Raw genomic sequence first — 21517 nt, 5'->3', positions numbered from 1 at the left:
TTATCATTGCAGGAATTAAATAATTTGGAGAACATTTCCCATTATTAGTATATTAAGAATAAATTTTAAAATATGTTAAATATATAATTTTAATTGTATGGTATAGCCAGCAATAAAATCACAAATGGAAAATTGAAAATATAGTAAAGAACATTATTTTTGGTAAATACTACCAATCTTGTCATTTAATACTGACAGTAGCAGTAGATAGGAGCTGCAGAATTCTTAACTTGCTATCATAAAATACTTAATGCCAGTATCTATCCTGTTGTTTAAACCCTAGTGGTAACACTGGATTTGGGAATGAGAATATTGTCACTGAGTATATCCTTGGGGTGTATGAAACTCACTGGTGCTTCACCTGCCAGCTAGGGAAAATTTTAGACAAAATGTATAACATCAATGAAAAAGAAACCTCACTTAATACCATTTTTATGAAGGATGTATGACCTCATACAAAAATAGCCTCAATCAATCAGATCAGACAGAAAAGAATTAGTTACAAAAAATGACTGTCAGAAAATGTCTCAAGCAGGAGCTGAGTTTGACCACAGAAGGTCAGTTAAGCATTTGGAAAATAAAGAATGTTCTCTTTAACAAGACATCAAAAGTCAACACCAAATAAGATGTGTTTCTACTGTGGACAGAAATATTAAGAAAGGCAGTGGTTTCTAAGGCTTTTGCTATTCATTAAAGTGGCTGCTTTTGAATACAAAATATGATACGTGGTAACCTCTTAAAACAGTGTGGAATAGCAGAAACTTACACATTGTTGACAAACCGTGATGTTGCATCTCAGGGTCAATGTTTCCTTCACATATTCAGACTAGATTCCACTTAAGTATCGTAACAGTTTTGTGCAGCAATTGGGCCACAGGTGCTCAGATATTTGGCCAAATATTATCATCCCTGTGTTTGTGAAAGTGTTTTGGATAAAACCATTTGAATCAGTAGATTGAGAGTATACTTTTTCATATGGATGTGCTTCATCTGAGCAACTGGAAACCTCAACAGAAGGAAGGGGTTGGGTAAGAGGAAACGTTTTCGTGTAACTGCATCAGCTGGGACATTGGTCCTTCCAAGGCTTTGGATTTGGGGTCAAACTTTGGTTCTTCTGGAGTCTGGAGGTTGGTGACTTTCAGACTGGAATTTAACACTGCCAGCTCTTGGAGTCCTCAACCTGTACTCAGACTTGAACTACATGTCAGCTTTCCCAGATTTCTAGATTGCCAATTGCAGTTTTTATGAACTCACAGCCTCCTTAAACACATGACCTAATTCCTTACAAAAAAACCCTCATACGTATATTATAAAGTGTGTATACATTCACTTTTGATTGTTTCTCTGGAGAACTTGATTAATACACTGATTCAGCAATATTAGCAGGTAAGGGTCTGACCTGTGCCAATCAAGTAAACTTTCTGGATATTAATATCAATCCTTGTAAAAGTTAATGTTTTAGAACACTGTCCTAGTAACAATGCAGACAAGGCAATCTGAAAAGGTAAAAACATGATTGGAATATGGAAATTTTGAGTTAATTTACCAATGTTTTAAAAATTAGTTCTAAAGTAATTCCTTATTTTTAACCCCAAATCCTATTATTCTATTTTATATATTAAACCTGTATAGTCCTCACAATCAACCTCAAAAGGAACAGAAACAAGTTTGATATGTGTTTATTTCTCAAGATATTAACCCAGGCACTTAAGAATCCATCTCATTTAGTTATATTTTTGAGGAGGTAAGGACTCATTTCTCTGTGTTCATTCGGGAGTTCATAACCCACTTGAATCTAATGTATGAAATATGATATGTCAAGAGCTTTGTAATGTTTTGAACAACCAATAAAAAAATAATAAAAAATATTTAAAAAAGAAGAAAAATCTGTACAAGGCCTATCTATTTATTTTCCATGATTTTCTTCAGTACTGGTACCTTATGATATTTAAGCTCTACTTCCACTGAACAGCTTAAAATTCTAAAGCATCTGTCCTCATGCATCAAAAGATACCTTTGAATGCTGCCAAAGCCATGGCATTAACTGTATGTGGATTTTCTCATTGTTACTCACCTGCCCAGAAGCAGAAATTCTCCTGCAAGACCCAGGCGTCTCATAGCCATCAGCAGACCTCTCACTGTCATGCCCTCACAGAAGCAGGCCACCACCCGTGCCTTGGGCAAGTGACTTCTGAGCTTTTTCAGCAACTTGTCGAAGCTCTGCTCCCCTGCGTTGCTGTAGATTTTGTAAGAGTGGGCAATGCAAATCCCTTCCTTGGCTGACATATCTTTGAAAGCCTCCATTCCACTTTCACCATAGTTGCCTGTGTGAAAACATGGATAAGCAAAAGGAAAGTGAAATGAGAGAATCACATTAATTGGATACACTTAGGATGCAAAAGAGTTAAGAGTGTGCAGGTCTCTTGATGGTGTTGGACACGGAACTTGAGAATCTGAATTCGAGGTTTTGTTCTTTCACTGACTTATTTGTCTTAGACAAGTTAAAAATCAAATTACATTACAAATACATTCATTGATCTTTTGTATTTTTACTGAGACAGAGAACATTATAAAAGTCCAAGTAATTCAGCTTCCCTTTTGATTCAAAATAGTTGATTTTAAAAACAATTATCAAGTATTATTAATTTTTTTCCATTTTTAAATTAAATTTATTTTAGCAAATGGATAAAAGCAATATTATGTATACTAATGGGTAACATGGGTAATATGTAATGCTTTGATACATCTATACATTGTATAATGCTTAGATCAGGTTAAACATATCTACCTCCTCAAATTTTTATAATTTATTTTGGAAAATTAAAAAAAAAATCTTCTAGCTTTTGAACTGTACAGTTCATTATTGTTTTCCTTGGTAACTCTGCTGTGTAACAGTAAAAAAAGAACTTTTTACTCCTAATTGTAATTTATCATGCATTGTTTGGTCTTTTCCAAACATTACATTACAGAGTCTACATTTCATCCATGATATATATCTATACCTATATCTATATCTACATCTATATCTATATCTTTATATCTCTCTGTATTTATAAATAATGGAATATATGCAATATATCTTTATATACTGCATTTTCCTTATTCATTCATCAGTTTAGGACACTTATGTTCCTTCCATTTCTTAGTTATTGTGAGTAGTAGTATGATCAACATAGGTGAGCAGATGTCTCATCAATATACTGATTTGATTTCCCATAGATGCATTCTTGTATTCAACTGCAAGATCATGTATGGTTTATCGCTACATTTTTTGTCTCCATTGTATTGAAATTCTCATTGCTTTTCTCTTTATGATAATTTTATCCCACTGCTTTTGTTTGGATATGCTTTATAACCCAAAGATTCATATGTTAGAAGTTTGGTCCCAGAGTGACAATGTGGAGGTGGTATAACCTTTAAGAGGAGGGGCTTGGTAATAAGGTTGGTGGGGAGGTCTACACTCATGAGTTCATTAATACTGTCTCTGGAAGTAGGTAATGTCTGGTAGGAGTAGATTTTTCCCACTGGTTGTTATGAAAGGCTCTTACTCAGTCTCTTGCTACCTTGCTGACATACATGCTCTTCCTGTTATAGTACATTTCCTTTTTGTTTCCCCACCACGTTGTATTATAACTGGACCCCAGAAATATGATGTATGGACTTTCTAGTGACCATTATCATGAACTAAATAAGCCTTTTTCCTTTATACATTATCTAGCATCAGGTATTCTGTTATGGAAACATACATTTTGTGTTAAAAGACACAGTATATACATGTAATACTTATTCTTTATATTGTATAGATGTTGTCATACAAATATTTTTATAGAGTATTACATTGTATAAAATATTAGATATACTAAATTATGTTAATAGCCATCAGAATTTATAGTTTGCTCTTAACTAAAAATCCCAGATTGTTTATTTAAATTAAGTTTTATCATAAATAAGTGTATACGCTCATGAAAAACATTTTAAGTTTTATTCTATGTAACCATAACTAAGTTGATGGTAAATAAATTCAAAGTCCTTTCCAAAATCCAGGGGTTAATGAATAATGGCTCTCTTTTAAATATGAAAAGCAGAAATTAATATTTACAATCAACTCTACAGAAAGCACATCTTTCTTTATAGATGTGATCCCATTTGACTCCTGAAATAATATTTTGAGGTAAGTAATTCAACCCCCCTTCCATGGATAAAGCAGATAAGGCAGTTAGGTTTATATTGACCCTGTATTTTATATGCATGAGCCGTAAATGAAGGCTGAACTTCACCCGGAGAGCTTCGAGAGTGCAGGTTCTGCTCCCTCCACTCTTCTGAGGTTCTCAGAAGTCTCAAAAGTTCAAATGGTATCTGCTTTCTCTTTCCTACATGAAGATGCTTTCAAATTTAGATACATTTTGAGCATTTTTAAAGCTTTATAAATCACATTAGGCTCATTTTCTGCATTTTTGAAGATTAGTTGGGCAAGGGAGCTTGATTTGAAGTATGCAGGAGCGTATTAAAAGTCAGTCAAGCTGTAGAATGTAAAAATAGGTAACTGGTCTAAAAATCAACTAGACCTAGGAACCAGAACTTCATCAGAAGAAGTAGACATCAAATGAACAAGGAGCAATGGGCATTGGGCATTCAGTTGCAAAGTTTCCCATGCCTGGAAGAGAGATGACTTATTTATAAATAACTACATGGTATAACAGTTTGATTTGGAAAAGTCAGTTCAGTTCATATATATTAGCTCAGTGCTCCTTACAAAAACTGTGTAAAGGTAAATATCATGTTCTCCTCATAGCTGATGAATTAAATCCAATCGTAGCAAATAGGTGTCTGAGTTTTGCCTTGAACATGTATCTTCTGATTCCTGAAACTGTGTGTGCTCCACCATGACATAGGTGCCTTGCTGCAAATGTGACCTTCAGACACAGATGGTTGTTTTTCTTTTTGTGCTTGTGTGGGGGGAACATTTACCAGAGATTGAACTCAGGGGAACTGGGCCATTAGGCCATGTCCCCAGACCTATTTTGCATTTAATTTAGAGAGAGGGTCTCACTGAGTTGCTTAGTGCCTTGCTGTTGCCTTGAATTCGTGGTCCTCTCCTGGAACTGCTGGGATAACAAGCATGTGCCATGGTGCCTGGCTGAGGGTAGATTTTTGCATATTTCTGTCTTCATGGACAAATTGCAAAGGGCAAAGCAGAGTAGGCCTGCTTGAGTCCCAGCCAAACTCAGTGGTGGACCAGCTGCAACTTTTTTCCTATTCCAGAATTGAAAGCAACAAGAAGTCTCTGTGATGATGGCAGGTGGGCAATCCAGTTATTTTGCAATTAGTAATGTTTAAAGGGTGCTTTCTGAAACGTGCCAAGGGGCCTAAATTACTGGTTTTACACTAATCTGACTAATCTATTATTCTTTGATTTATTTTTAGCCATCTCCATTTTTCAACTACCTTCCACTCAGTGCTTTGATTCAATGCTGAGACAATTACATAAATAATTTGAAGTGAGGTATAGTGATTATGATGAAAATAATAAAATTTTTCAAAATATTCGTAAACAAGAAATTCATAGTCTTTAGCATCTCTCCAAAAACCTTTGTTTTAACATTGTTTTTATTTATACAACATGCTGTATAAAAGCAGCTTAGAACAGCTCATGTATTGGGGAAAATTATCACAAGACTCAAAATTAGACTAATTAGAATCATAATAAAAGATACAAATAAGTTTTCTTTCTCTGATACTTTTTCTTTGTTCCATTTACTCCTACATCCGCCTCAGAAAGCAAATAAAAATCTTGAAATGATATGTATATTTGTTCAAATAAGATCATCAAGTAGAGACTAAATGAATATGGAGTACTCTTTCAGAAATCCTTCATTATAGGAAATAGCCACTTTAAAGAAAGTATTGGGCTCCATCTTCCAAGTTAGGACTTTTAGTCTTAGTTGGTCCAAGTTATCATTCACCAAAAAGGTGAAATTAAAATTCCCATATAAGTGATTACTTAAAAATACATTCTAGAAGGCATTTAATGGTAATCCCTTGTTGCTGCTATGGCCGTGCTGCATCTTACTGACATCAGTTAGTGAAGAAAATCAAAGCTTTTTCTTATGGGAGTTGCTACATAATGTCCTTCCCTAAAAAATACACATGAGCAGCTTCAATCAGTCACTAAATTCTGCCCTTTGACAGGGGTTGGATGTTCATTAAGCAATATTAGCCCAAACTACCATATTGAGGGGGCTATGGCTTGAACTAGTGGGTAACTAAAATAGACAGGAATAAGGAATGTGAGGAATGCCTGAGAGTGAAACATCCTCTCATTTTATTGATGTCTTTTATAAATATGATATTCCTTTATTTTAAAAAATATATACCTTTTCACCCATAAAGGCCACATGTGCAATGAGTATAGCATTTTTAAGGCTATATTGCAATCATGTTTATCTTCCCATATTATACAAGTTCTTCAAGGCAAATGTTTCTATTCTCACAACAAAATAATGTTTATATATTGAATGGAAGGAGAAAAGGAAGTTAAACGGCACAAGGAATATTTTTAAATATGATCAAATAACTAAGACCTAGGTGGTTTCCATTCATATCCTAAGATATGAATGGAAACTTTTTGTAAAGACTGTTTTGAAAGTTAGCATCAACTATCATGTATTGTCATCAAGATTCCATGACTTATAATAATTTTATGGCTTTGAAAACCCTTTCTAGCAAATTTCCATGTTTTCATCAATGGCTCAATTAGTTCAAACCCTCTGCTGTAGTTTCTCTAAAACATGACCCATATGATACAGTATTCCACATGGAGCTGGGCATTATTGACTCACATCCAGGATTTTTTTTAATTGGAGCTATTATTATTGGTACTAGAAAGATCTCATTTAGCAAATTCACTTTAGATAGCTCTTTAAGAATGCATTATGTCAGCAACATTTCATTAATACTCCCATAATGAACTCAGCAGAAAAAAATAATTGCTTGTATAACAGTTATTTGTGAAGAACTATAGTATAGGCTATAAATGTGTATAACTACAACTATGGATTTTTAACCACATATATATAAAATATTATTTATGAAAATACAAACCAGGGCTATTTAATTTTGTCATAAAAGTATATGACAAGTAGTTTGCTAAGTGATATGGGGTATAAGGATACCAGGTATGGGTCTAGAAAAAGAAGTTTGATTTGAAGAACAAGGGTAAAAACTGACCATACAAAGTCATATTGGCAGAGGACAGGACACTCAGTCAATGAAAGAATACCTGACAGTTATAACTGCAACACGTCAGGATAATAAGTTTGAATGACATTTTGGTATGGGTTATAGGACCAGGAATCAAAAGTGTTACTATTCCCTCCAATAACTCTAGTTTATATAATTGGGTTGAATGAACTGAGAGAAACAAATCAGAAAAGAATTAGATTTGGAAACAATTCCAAGTTTTGGAAATGTTGTTTAAGCTTCTGTGAAATATACAAGTAGAGATGTCAGGTAGGAAATGAATCAGGACATTCTGGCTCAGAGAACAGAAATTTCTATTTGAGAATCCTCAGAATACGGATAACAACAGTAATAGATGAAAGTAAAGGATTTGAGAGGAAGATAGTTCTGAATTATACACTAAGACACTCAAATATTCACACATTAATTGAGAAGGAAACATTCACAAAGGCAACATAGAACACCAGAAACCAAGGAAATGCATTTTCTTATGGAAACCAAGAGACAATAATGATTTTATTTTCTCCTTTCTACTAACTAGGTTGAATACTAAATGTGCAGTGTTTGGCAACATTCTAGAAGTCACACAGAATGGTCTAGTCCTCTGTGCTGGGCACAATAGTACATATCTGTAACTCCAGTCACACAGGAGGCTGAGACAGGAGAATTGCAAGTTTGAGACCAGTGGCAGCAACATACTGAGTGAGGCCTCAGCAATTATGAGAGACCCTGTGTCAAAATAAAATGGACAGGGGTACAACTCAGTGGGAAACATATCCCTGGATTCAACACCCAGTATCCGAAAACAAACAAACAAACAAACAGGAATAATAGGTTTTGGCTTGTGTGAATAAGAGTAGAAAATAAAGACCAATGAATTGTTTGACTGCTTTGAAACACTTGGGGTTGAAGAATAGTAAGAAGTATGGTGGTGGGCTTGGGTTGTGGCTCAGTAGTAGAGCACTTGTTTAGCACATGTGAGGCATTGAGTTCAATTCTCAGCAACAGATAAAAAATAAATAAAATAAAGGCACATTGACAACTAAGTATTTAAAAAAACAATTAATAGATCAGAATATGGAAATCAAAATAAAGGGATTTTTTGTTCACGTTTTAGATAGGGGAAACTTAGGTACTAAGTGCTTATCACATGGCATGGTTCAGAGTAAGAACTCAATGGAGATTGTGGATTTTATCACCATCATCATCATCATCATCATCATCATCCTCATCATCATGTGCATCATGAACAATATTTATCTAGTACCTGCCAAATGATTTGGTAAGAAGTTAATGATAAATACCAAGAACTGCACTAGTCACTTCAAATATATTGTATTATTAAAATGAACTAAACATCTGAGGTAACTATTATTTCTCACATTTGTAAATAAGTTGGGAATGCTGAAAGAATTTGCCAAAGTATTTACAGAGAGGCAATGGAAGGAATGGAATTTCAAACACTATTTATCAAATTTCAAAGCCCATGCTATCTTCCTACAGTGTATTGCTACTCTTAAGTCAGTACGGAAAGGATTGCTCAGCTTAGCTCAGCGGTTCATCCAAAGACACTTCTTCTACCCACCACTGCTTCCTTTGAAACTAATTTCAGATACTATTGAATTGAAAACATCTCAGCAAACTATGCATTAATTAGCAAGTTTTGTTCCCCCTCCTGGCTTCTAGATAGGTTAAAAACATATGGCCTATGCCTAACTGATCCAACCCATTCCATTTCTGAGAATTGGTGTTTGAATCTCAAGGATTTTCTTTAAAATATGTTATGCTTAATTATGGTGTTTCTTTAGATAAAGGCCTATAAAATAAGAAGGGGCTCTTGGAAAGAGACATACCACCAATCTTGTATTATTTTCATAACAGCATCATTGCTGGGGACGAGGAATCTCAGAGGAGAACAGGGAAAAGGCAAAGAAATTGATTCTGATATAAAAAATTCTGTAGGATTTTAAGTTTTTTTTATTATTTGGTAATATAGCTTAAATTGAGATTTGCAAAATTAAAAAAGAAAACTTTCTCATTTTCATAAAAATATTGCAGTCTTTGACTCATTTCTTTCTCTGACTATTCTTCCCAGAAGAAAATAAAAGTTGAGACAGAAGCTATGACCCAGATTCCCACTCTAACTCTCAAGAATTCTACTTCTTTCTGCTTTCTCCCTAAGTTGTCAGCTTCACAGCTGACGCCTGCAGTGCCCATCTCATTAGCAGTGATTCCATTTGCAGAGAAAGGACAGCATCTATATGGAACTGTGTGTCAATGGGCCGAGTGGGCTGGCAAGTTATTCATTTGCTTCTGTTTTAGCTCGCTAGTCACCTCTGATCCTTGATTCTAACAGGATCTAATGACAATGCAGGAATTCTCCCATACCACTGAAGGCAGAAAATCCTCTGCAGCGCAGCCAAAGTTGTTCATGCTTGACAGCCTTTGCTGAAATGAAGTAGCTTCTTTGACAGCAACTCCCTGGCCTGCCACCCTGTTCTCTAGTTTAAATTTGCACTGTCTGGGTCCTGTGCTTGCCAGATTCCCTCTGAAAAGACACAATACTGAGAGGAAGGGCTCAGTTTGGATTCAAAAAGACTAGAAAGAGTTGAAATGAAGTGCAGAGTGTATGCTCCTGTTACTATCAAATTCTGAGATTCATTTAAGATGAGTAACCATGCTATATTCTTGCATTACGGTCTTGGTATTTCTCATCTAGAGTTTTGATCTGTCCTGTCTCACATGGTAGCCTCTGGCTACATGCGACTCTAAGTATCTGTCATTTGGCTAGTTTTTAAGTTGAGTTATTATGTGAGTGTAAAACACAAAATTGATTTTAAAGACTTAGCATTTTCTTAGTAGAAAAATACAAGGTATTTCATTAATATTTTCTCATGTGGACTACATGTTTAAATGATAAAATTTTGGATATACTGTTGAAAATATAATCTTTAAATTAATCCCACCTGTTTGTTTTTAACTTTCTTGAACTGTACATAGGACTAGCATTAGATTTTTACCAATGTACTATTTTATACGAAGTGGGGGTTTACATCCTGTTCCCTCAGGGTGAAAACTAAACTCCTTGACGAGTTTATAGAATGTAGGGCTTCTTATGCTCCAGTGCCTAAACTTTTCCCTCCTGTCTTATGGCTGCCTTTTCCTTATGACAGTCATCTTCCAGCCCTGCCAGATAGTGCACAGATCAACAAATACACCATGTTTTTGTACATCTCTAAATTTTGCACGTTCTCTTTATTCTAAGATAATCTTCTATTCAGTGAATCCCTATGCATCCTTTAAGATTCAGCTGAAGGGGATATAATTCTACAGTTTTTCATTTTTAAACAGGTATCTTCTACTATTTTATCATGCCCACCCCACTCTAATATTCTAGGATTTTCATGTTATGTTGTAATTATTGATTTGACTCCCTTAGAGACTGTGAGCTAATTATAAAAGAGGTTACCTCTTAATTACTAGTTTATCTCAAGAGTCTAGAAAGCCTAAGCATATTTTGAGTAAATTAATTTTTAGAAAATGAACATCAAATTTTCATTAGCAAATTACTATTAAGCATCTACTATAGATAGCTCTATATAGCAGTTCTGGTATTGAACCTACTCAGGATTAATGGTGATTAAAAGGACTGAGCTAGGCTAAGATAAAATATGCTATGATGAAGAGCAAAACTTAGTCACAAGCACTTGGATAGAGTGAGTTGACAGTGCTTTAAATGAGTCCTTTTGACTTATTATTTACATGGACTTTGAGAAATCACTTAGCATTTTTTTGTGAATTTGTCTTCTCAAATATAAATGATATGTATTCTAAAAATTCTTAGAATGAGATCTTATATTTTTTCTCCTAGGTCCTTTTATTATATTGTAATACTGACAAGGAATATTTTAGCCTGATTTATTCTCATTTCTTCTACATGTTCTTGCTTCAAATTCTAGTTTCCATTTCTCAACACCTTCTGAACGTAGTGAATAATTCGTAAGCTAAGTTTATCTTGTATTTAGGGAATCAGATATTCTACTCAGTACAGACTTTATTGGAAGGATATCTAATAATGTGGCTATGGTAACATGAAAAAGAGTCTCCAAGGAAGGGCACTACCTTGTGATTTATCTCACTACTCATTGTTTATTCATCTGCTCCACCAGGATTTGCCAGAGTTTATGTCAAGCATTATTTGTTCTTTTGAGCTATTTCAGCCTTTTCAAGAACTGCTTAGTTTATGTTATTTGTAATGTGCTCATGCCAATTTGAATAAAGATCTCAACAATAGCAATCAAGTGATATATTTTTTTCCATATGTATAAAGTCAAGGGAGAACAAAACTCACTAAATAAATATCTAAAGGATTTAAAAGTGTTTGCTGATAATCACTGGAAACCCTGTGCATTTGGAGATATGTATAACTCCAGTGTTTATCTTTTTTTTTTAATTAACAAAAAATTGCCCAGGAGAATCTGTTCTAAAGCAAAGGAAATAGACCCTGGCCTGGGGCCAAAAGAATTGTGATTTTAGCTTTCCTCTGGAAGGAGTCCCAATGATAAGCATTGGTGTCTTGACTACAAGTTTCATATACTCATAAATGCCACTAAAATTCTCACTTAATGTGAGAAAAAGAAGTGAGTGGGTGGAGAAAGTCTGACGCAGATCACACATTTCTTAATCTTGGGTAGTTTCCATGGATTCCAGATTCAGTACCTTTAAGTACAACCCAACCAATGTACAGACATTCATCAAAATTGATTTTAAAAAATACAAAAACGTAAAGACAGGGGAGTGGATAACAATCTACAAGCCAAGGAAAGTGGTCCTCAGGAGGAGCAAACCCCACTGATATCTTGACCTTGGGCTTTCATGTACTAGAAAGGTGAGGAAAAAATTTCTATCATTTAAGTCAACTGTTTGTGGTTCTTTGTTATGGCTGCTCAACCCAACAATTACGATCCTCTGTGGGTGACCAAAGCTTCCAGTCACAAAAGATTCTCAAATCCTTAGGCAATATGAAACTAACAGAATTTTTTAGTTAGAAGGATGATAATTTTTGGAAAGGGCATTGGCATTTGTGAGATATATATATATATAGTGAATTTGATACTTGCATCTCCAATTATCAAATGTTGATAAGCTGAATATAAGGATCAATTTGATTTTGAATGGGAAATGCTTAGAATAGAGCCTGACACATTAGGAAAAGGGCTCAACAAGGGTTACTGTTCTTACACACATAAGTTTACTTTTCTATAAAATTCTTAGATGTTGATGTTTACTGTGACTATCTATGACCCATTCCTCTTAATAGAAACCTTCTTTATGCTGTTGCATGTATCAAGGCTCCAGCTAACACCTATGGCTTCCAATTCATATCTGCAGTTAGATACCTGGCAAATGTTTATTCCACTGCTGCCAGCCTTCTTCCCAGAATTTTAAAGTAACACCGCTCATTAGATAAGGTGGTGAACTGAGTATCCAGTTGAGCTGCTGCACAGTAACACAATTTCAGTGTTTATTAAAAACATGATCCCTACCCCTGTTGCCCATGTAGGCACTACACAAAGCAAATTAGAACAGGCATATCCTCTGTCATCAGGGATCTTAATGGCTAAATCTTGATTGGATTCACCCAGTGTTTTAATAAAATCACTCATGGTCCAATTCTCTTGTCCTCGTTTTGCTACTGATAAAATCCCAGGACAGTACCAACATGTTGGCTTTTCACTCTGTTGCACTAACGCATGCTGTTTCTCCACTCTCTAATTCGTTAATATTACCTTTGGGATGCTGGAATGTAGTAAACCATTTGGGATTACTTAATACACAGGATAGCAAGTTATTCTCTGAAGCGTACAGAGGCTGCCAATGTGGTTTACTTTCTCACTTTAACTCAAGATATCTTTGATACCGAGCCTCCAGGGGGCACTTGTGAGAAATTTCTAAACAGTCCTATCTGTTCTTAACTTTGAACTGAGAAGGGCGAATCAGCTTTAGGAAGATTCCATGGATTTGGGACCATGTTGGATCATGAGCTCATGGAATTGTAGGTCAGCTATGAAGAAAGGAAATGACCATAATTATGCTTTAAGTTTAATAAAAACTCATTCTTTCTAGGCATGATGGCACATACCTATAATCTCAGCTGTGCTGAGGGCTAAGGCCCGGGGATAGGAGGATTGCAAGTTTGAGGCTGGCCTCAGAAATGTAACAATATGTTATCTCAAAAGAAAAAGATTCATAGTGGGGTAGGGAGGGGGAGCATGGGAGGAATAGACCAACCCTAGATAGGGCAGAGGGGTGGGAGGGTAGGGGAGGGGGCATGGAGTTAGAAATGATGGTGAAATGTGATGGTCATCATTATCCAAAGTACATCTATCAAGACACAAATTTGTGTGAATATAAGTTGTATACAACCAGAGATATAAATAAATTGTGTTCTATATGTGTAATATGAATTGTAAAGCATTCCACTGTCATAAATTTTAAAAAATTAATTATAAAAAACACTTAGGAATCCCATAAAAATAAATAAATAAAAAGGGCTGGTGATGTAGAGCACCTATAAGATCAGTACCCAAAGGTTAAAAAACAAGGAACTCACTCATCCTTATTGATGCAAACATAGTACCTATCTAGTTTCTGAGAAATCCATCTGTGGGGTTTGTGTATAACTCCGTTCCCTGGCAATACATATCTCTGCCTCTTTATTTATTTGTTGTGACTACACTTAACAAATTGTAAAATGTTAATATTTTAAAAGTGTAATGCACAATAATTTATACTTAGTGAGGTGTAAATTTATATACTTAGAGTTCTTCACTCCCTGGCCTCAGTGGTTGACCTTAAAGGAAGAGATGTTACTTAAGCGGCTCGTCAGGTTTTTTGCTTGGGTTTTCAAATTCAAAGACATGTAGAGAATGATTTTGTTCTCTGGAATTTCTATTTATTCTCTGTAAAAATGTGAGCCAAGCACGGCTATCCACTGTGGTTTTAGACTCGTGCTGAAATGAAGAGAGAAATGGTGTCACCTGAGAAGGAGAAGTATGAGGTGAAGGCACTGGATCTGTCACGCTGGAACAGGGCTGCATTTTTATCTGTACCCCCTGCATGCTAGCATTCATGATTATATGAGTAAAGAAATTTCCCTTTGTTTTTGATTTTGGTTTCTATCATTTACAATGACGGTGTCCTGTTACTCTGTGAATGAACCAAGATAGGAAATATTTCCAAAAGGAAGTTAGAACAAGTTAGGCCACGAAACACAGAAAAGAAGAAATGCTTAAGTAGGTAAGTTTTGGTACAGAAATTTTACATAGCTGGAGGGAAGGGAAAATGAATATGAACTACAATTGTGGTTACTTTTAGTTTTTGAAATCATAGGACCATGTGGTGAGCAGTGGGGAAAAGCACTAAAATGTAGGGAGCTTTCAAACACAGGCAAAAGCTAGTGATAAGGCAGGCAAAACAAAACAAAAAAACAGTCGTTTTATTTCTCAAGCAAGTAAACTACAGAGTACCAATAGTACTTAATTTGAAACATAGCATTCTAGGTCTGGGGATATAGCTTAGTGGTAGAGAACTTGCTAGCATGCACAAGGCCCTGGATTTGACTCCTAGCGCTACAAAAAGCAAGCAAACAAACAAACACAAAATCAAAAAGAAACTCTTTCTGGCAGATATTTGTAAGGATGAATGGAAGGAAGAATGGAGAGAGAGAGATATCCTGTGAGAAGCTACTGAGAAAAATAATTTGTGAGATGACAAGAACTTTTTTTCCCCTTTCTTTCTTTTTGCAGTGCTAGGGTTGTTGGACAATCACTTTATCACTGAGTTATACCCCTAGTAACCAAGATCTTTAAATAGGACACAGATGGTAGAAATACAGAAGAGTTTCTAAGAAGGAAACCCAACATTCATCATCCTATGTTATCTGGGGTTAGGTAATACACCAAAAGAAAGAGGGAAGGATGATTCCATAGTTTCCAGTTTGACAGACCAACTAACAGATGGGATAGTTGGGCAATGGAACTGGTGTTTGGCAGGGAAGATGATGTGTTTCACTGTGGACACATGGTTTAGCAAAAGGAATCCATATAAAGATGTTTTCCATTCAAATGTAAATCTAATATTGGAGTTTTCATGAGAGGTCTGGGCCAGAGGGAATGATATAGTTGTTACATGGAGATAAGAAGTAAATTCTTGAAACTAGAGAAAAAGAAGAGTAGAGAGCTTATTTCAGAGTTTTTCTCAGAGAGAAATGAATGATTAAAGGGCATAACGGTTTATTACAAATGATAATTAATGTAGAATAATATTTCCATTAAATATATTGATAATATCTAACATTATTAAAAATTAAACACTAGTTATTTTTTATGCACATAGTCTCAATGAATGCTAGTGAAGTAGCTATCAATTTTTCCCAATTCCCAGATGAGAAAACTGAAGCAGAAATTAAACACCTTCTCAGTTCTATTACCAAAGCTTAAGTGGTTATCTATGAGCCTGTGATGTCTACTGAATGAGAGAGCATCATCACTAGATTTTAGAGACACACAAATGGTCTTTGACATGAATCTATAAAAGAAAAAAAATTCAGGTTGAAGGGTGTGTCTGGCATTAAATGCCTCAATGAAAAGAAAGATGGCTCAGGACCAAGGTGGTAAATGACTTGAAGCAGAGTCTTCTCAATGGAGCAGTGGCACTTAGATCCGACTGCAGAGTACCAAGGTAAGGGGAAGAATAGGTCAAGAGTATTTGTGAGTGTAAATTCCAATCCAAATCAAGCAAATCTACACTAGTAAGAGAGGTATTATCATACTGGAGCAGCTTTTATCTATGTGATATTTTCACCCTCCAAAGATATACAAAATGCTGTTTACTAAAAACAAACTTATGGATGCTAAACTAATGGCTCTAATTTTGAATTAAATAACTTCAATGGCATTTTAATTAACTGTTAAATTATGTTGTATTTAAGATAATAACCATAAAGGAACATGTTATAGAAGAATACACACTACATAAAAATGAAGAAAATGAAGTTCAGAAGACTTTAGTATCTTGTTAATTGTCATCAAAACAATAAAAGTTAGAAAAAGAAACTGAAATGTTGTCAGTTCTCAAGCACTCATTTCATTATATCACACAGAAACTTATAAATCCAACTATTACTTTTCTACTAAGAAAATCTATATTTCTTTTAGAAGAAAAATGAGAAATGCAGAAAAAAAGAGGATATTTAGGATTGTCAAGGTATTCCTGGAAATCTTTGTAAGACTAATGAGAGCTACTTATTCTGGAAGATATCATATTATCATATATGTAAAAAGTAATGAGAAATTAAATTAATAGCCAAAGAAGAAAATTGTCTCAAGATACCAGAAACAATGCACTAACAGAAAGCGATGATGTAAATCCAATAATTAAAATAGAGGGGAGTAATGAAAATAATAGATGATTTAAAATTTATATTTTATTGGTGAATCTTCTAATTATAAATGCATAATGATATGAGGCAAAGTGGAAATTTTTCTCCTTTAAGACTTTTACATTTTAAATGAGGAATCTTTAAGAATAGGTCAAAATAATTTCATATATTAATTACATTATAAATATTAATGAAAATAAAATGGATACTATAAGAATGCTATTACACAGATTTAATACTAAAGACTTCCATTAAAGATGATCTCTTACTCTAATATGTAAAGGCTTAATGGAGGACAGAGAGAATCTTTAGAATGTTAAAATAGGGAAGGAGAATGGAAGAATTCACTTTACATTTCATAGGAATTCTCAATCATTTTTGTCATGGATTCATTTGCCAGTTTGATAAAACTTAAAAATTTTGGAATAATTTTATTTCAAAGGTATGAAATCAAATACATGTAACTATATTTATATATAATTATACTTATATATTTTATTTATATAAATATTAAGATATAATAATCAAAATAATTTTAAAACAAATTCTAGATATATTTCTGTATGCATTCTTCATTAAACCCCTAAATATGAAGAGATAGTAACAGGCTTACTAAATGCTCATGTGTTTGATAGTAATAAAAAATATTTCAAGATATCTGTAGTAGTTACAATATCATATGATAATATCTTTGATTTCTTTTTGTGAAAAAGTCAAAATTTCTGTTATTATTTGTGATTTTTTGATTGTATTAATAATTGGAGGAACTGCTACATTTACTTCAGAATTCAGTGAATGTAAAAATGAAAGTCATAAATTCTATCCATAGGAATTTTAAGGCCATGAAGATTCAAAAAACCCTGTAAATAAAAATCTCTCTTCCTTCTAAATGATCACTATGAAAATAAATGGCAGGTGACTCAGAGGGAAAAGGATCCTGAGATAATTAGTTTTAGGTCAATTACTCAACACATACTCAACCTGACCCTATAACTTGCCTTGGAGTTGTGTTTTCAGCCCAGTGTACTGTCATAGCATGCGATTATTTTACTCCAAATCAAGATAGATTAGACACCATTAACACACACAAAACAATGACCTTATTCTCTTTCAATTCTGTCTTCTTCCATTCACTTGAAATACCTTTCAAGTATTTCAAGTTTTCAGGAGATACATATTTCATAATGACAATGAAATAAAAGTATCATCAGATAAATTAAAATTAGGAGAATTAATTGCAAATAGCCCTGTGGCCAGAAGAATTGCTAAAGAAAATTCTCAGGTTAATGGGAAATCTTGTAAGGGAAATTTGGAACTTCAGGAATGAATAAAGAGCAAGAAGAATGCTAAATATCTGACTAAATGTAACATTAGTTGGTCTTTTTCCTCTCTCCAACAGTGAAGTGGGCAGATATGTAGATGGATAGGTAAAATATATGTTATTATCTGGTGGAGTTTTCAATATAAGTAAATTTGGTATGCATTAAAACTGAAAGATGCAAGCAGGAGAGTAAGGAAATACATATGGCTATAAGGGTCTACATTTTACTTAAAATGATGTATTGTTATTATAAATACACTACAAAAGATATACAGGTATATTACATAGGATTAACTTCTAAAATAATATAAAGTAACAATACAATTCAACACATATGTTGAAACTGAATTCTAAAAAATCATAATGCAGAAAAACATCTAGAAAGGGGGAACATAGGGATAATGATAACAACAACAACATCTGGGAATGAAGAGAAAGACAATAACATAATGACATATGTAAAATGATCATTTCATTAATTACATATTGCTTACATTAAATGGGCAAATACACCATTTAAAAGACAAGGGATTTCAAGATTGCATTGGAAAAAAACAACAAAAATCTCTACAATAAGGATCCCACTATGAAATAACATAAATAGAACATAAGTAAAAGGAGGGAAAAGATGTAAATACTAATCAAAATAAAGTTATAGTGACTGCACTAATATCAAATTATGTATATTTCAATTAAAGAAAATTATCAGGCTTCACCATAAGAGGATTCATTAAAAATACCAATTCTACCTGAGTTTATCCCTAAGACAGATTCAAAACACGAAGGGAAAGCTTATAGAACTGCATGAAAGAAAAGAAAAATTTGCCATTATAACAGGAGATTTTTAATAATCATCTCCCATCAATAGAATGAGTAGACAGGGAATCACCCAGGGGATACAGTACTTGAGAAAAATTTTCAACCAATTTGACCTCATTCACAATTTAGAACATGCCATTCAACCAGAGCAGAATACACATGCTTTTCATAATCACTTAAATCATTCACATGATGGATGATAATACATAACACAAACTTTAGCATATTTGGAAGAATATAAATCATGTAAAATATGTTCTGTGAAATAAATGATTTTAACCATACATTAACCAAAAGACATATGAAAAATCTCCAAACCTTTGGATATTAAAAAACACTTTTCTAAGTAAACTATGGAGATTGTTAGTGGAAATTAGAAAATAATTTGTATAAAAGGAAAATCAAATGGAAAACATAAAATTATGGTATGCACTAGCCAGGGCTTGGAAATAAATTGACAATGTTGAAAGCTTAAATTTGAAAAGAGGGGTCTTAAATAAACAGCCTTAGCTTTAATCTTAAAAAAATTAGAAAGAAAAAAGAAAATGAAACACAAAAGCAAGAATAAGGGAGAAAATAATATACACAACAGAAAAGGATAAAATGCAAAACAGAAAACCAATTAAGAACAATATTTATATCAAAAGCTGGACCACTGGCCAGATTGACTAAGATATAAAGGCAGGTATTATCAATGTCATAAGGGAAAGAGGACCATCACTATACTACCTTAATACACCATGCAAAAACAATTTAAGGAAATATTGCAAATAATTATGACCACACCCTTGAAAGCAGATGAAATGGACACATTCACTAGGCACCATGTGAAAGATAGTATATTCCTTCTAAGTTAGGCACAAAGAAAATTGTGTCCTCTCTTGCCACTCTGATTCAACATTACATTGGAAAGTTCTAGCCTGTGTAATCAATAGGAAAAAGAAGCAAGATAAAACCTGATTGAAAATTTAAAATAATATGGTCCCTTTCCACAGGAAACTTAATTAAGTAAAATATCCCAAGGAATCTACAAAAAAGGTCATAGAATTAATAAGTGTGTTTACTGAGATCCCCCTACCAGCATCATTATACAAAAGCAATCTTACACTTAAGAATTAGAATTGTAAAAATAGATTTCAAAGATTAAATAACAGTAGCACTTATAATAACACCAAATAAATGATTGTATAAAATATAACCTAACAAAATAATGCTGGGTTTGCATACTAAAAATTATAGAACATGGTTGGAATAATTCAGTAAAATCTAAGTGAATGTATAGATTATATACTATTCATAGATAAGAAAATTCAATATGGGTAAGATTTAATTTTCCCCAAATTTTAGATTCTACACAATTTCCATCAAAATCCCAGGAAAAGTTTTGGGGATAGTGACAAATTGATTCTAAAATTTATATGGAAAAGCAAAGGAACCACAATACTCAAAACAATAAAAGAGGAAGAATAAGACTATGGAAAGCTCACGTGGTTTGATTTCAAGGTTTGTTAAAGTTCACATTAATCAAAAGAGCACTGGTGAAAGCTCAGACACATAAGCCAAGAGAAGAGAAAATTTAGCCAAGAAGTAGATACAAAGAGAAATAGTAAATTGATGTTTTACATAGGTACAATGGCAATTTAAATAAGAGATGATTGAAATTTAACAAATTTTGCTGAAACAAGTGGGCATCCAATAGGCAAACAAATGGGCCTCTACCTGAAACTCATCAGTTATTAAGAATTGTCATAGATGTAAGTATAAAACCTAAAATTGTAAATCTTACAAAAATTAAACATGAGGGCATCTTTGTGACCATTGGCAGAAAAATAATTATTTGATGTCATATCAAGGCATGATTCATAAAATGAAAACAACAATAATTTACAGGACTTCATCAAAGTTAACACTTTTGTTTTGTGAAAGATATTTTCAGAATTTGAAGGCAAGTAGCAGATCAGAGAAAAGTTATTTTTTAGTTTTACATTTGCCATAGGACTTGAACTGGATTATAGATTTTACACTCAAGATTCAGCAATAAGAAAAATAATAATTTGATCTTTAAAAAAATAGGCAAAACAATTTAATCAATGTTTTACCAAAGCAGATATAAGAATGGTAAACCATGACACAAAAAGATGTTCAATATCATTTCTAAAAATGTCATTTTTCTAATCTACTCCAAATCTAAATATATATATTTATATATATCACCTTAGTTTCTTCAAGTATGGTTATCAACAAGAGATGTGTTTGTTTAAAGGATGTAATATCTGAACCAAGTTACCTGGAAGACTTGAGAAGATAAACATTTTCCATATACATAGCAATCTATCAAAAAAGCTGGAAGTGTAAAGCCCAAAGTGAATTGATTTTGGTTATATTGAATAGTAAGCCAGCAAGCATAGTGAATTCTCCCCCACTTAGAAAAGCAGAAATTCTCCAGACACGAAAATTTAGTTGTTGCTGGGAGACTTCAGTATCAAAGGATGGAAGCCTGTGTGATCCTGTTCTTTTGGATTTTTTTCCGATTCTCATGTAAATACTTTTAACTTGCTTTGCTGTAATAAATTTTAGCTTTATAAGAGTTTCTAATAGACCTTTCAGGATTTGTGAAATAGAAAAAAAAATAAGAATACATACTGTTCTGTGAAAGCTACAAAGTATTTTTTTTATTTTAAATTCAAATCCTATCC

At 33.6% G+C, this 21517-nt stretch overlaps 1 protein-coding gene across 3 annotated transcripts in view; it reads right to left on the bottom strand.

Annotated features, from left to right (window-relative positions):
- Nucleotides 1-21517, bottom strand: part of Grm5 (glutamate metabotropic receptor 5) — a 427374-nt gene that overhangs the window by 268800 nt on the left and 137057 nt on the right. For all 3 annotated transcript variants that reach the window (XM_076843895.2, XM_076843896.2, XM_076843897.2), the window contains exon 2: nucleotides 2075-2324. In XM_076843895.2, the coding sequence (XP_076700010.1) occupies nucleotides 2075-2324 (250 nt within the window). The remainder of the gene's footprint in view (nucleotides 1-2074; nucleotides 2325-21517) is intronic.

This window comes from Callospermophilus lateralis, chromosome 2 (assembly GCF_048772815.1).
Source record: "Callospermophilus lateralis isolate mCalLat2 chromosome 2, mCalLat2.hap1, whole genome shotgun sequence".
Classification (NCBI taxonomy): domain Eukaryota; kingdom Metazoa; phylum Chordata; class Mammalia; order Rodentia; family Sciuridae; genus Callospermophilus; species Callospermophilus lateralis.
This window is presented reverse-complemented; position numbering and strand designations above follow the sequence as displayed.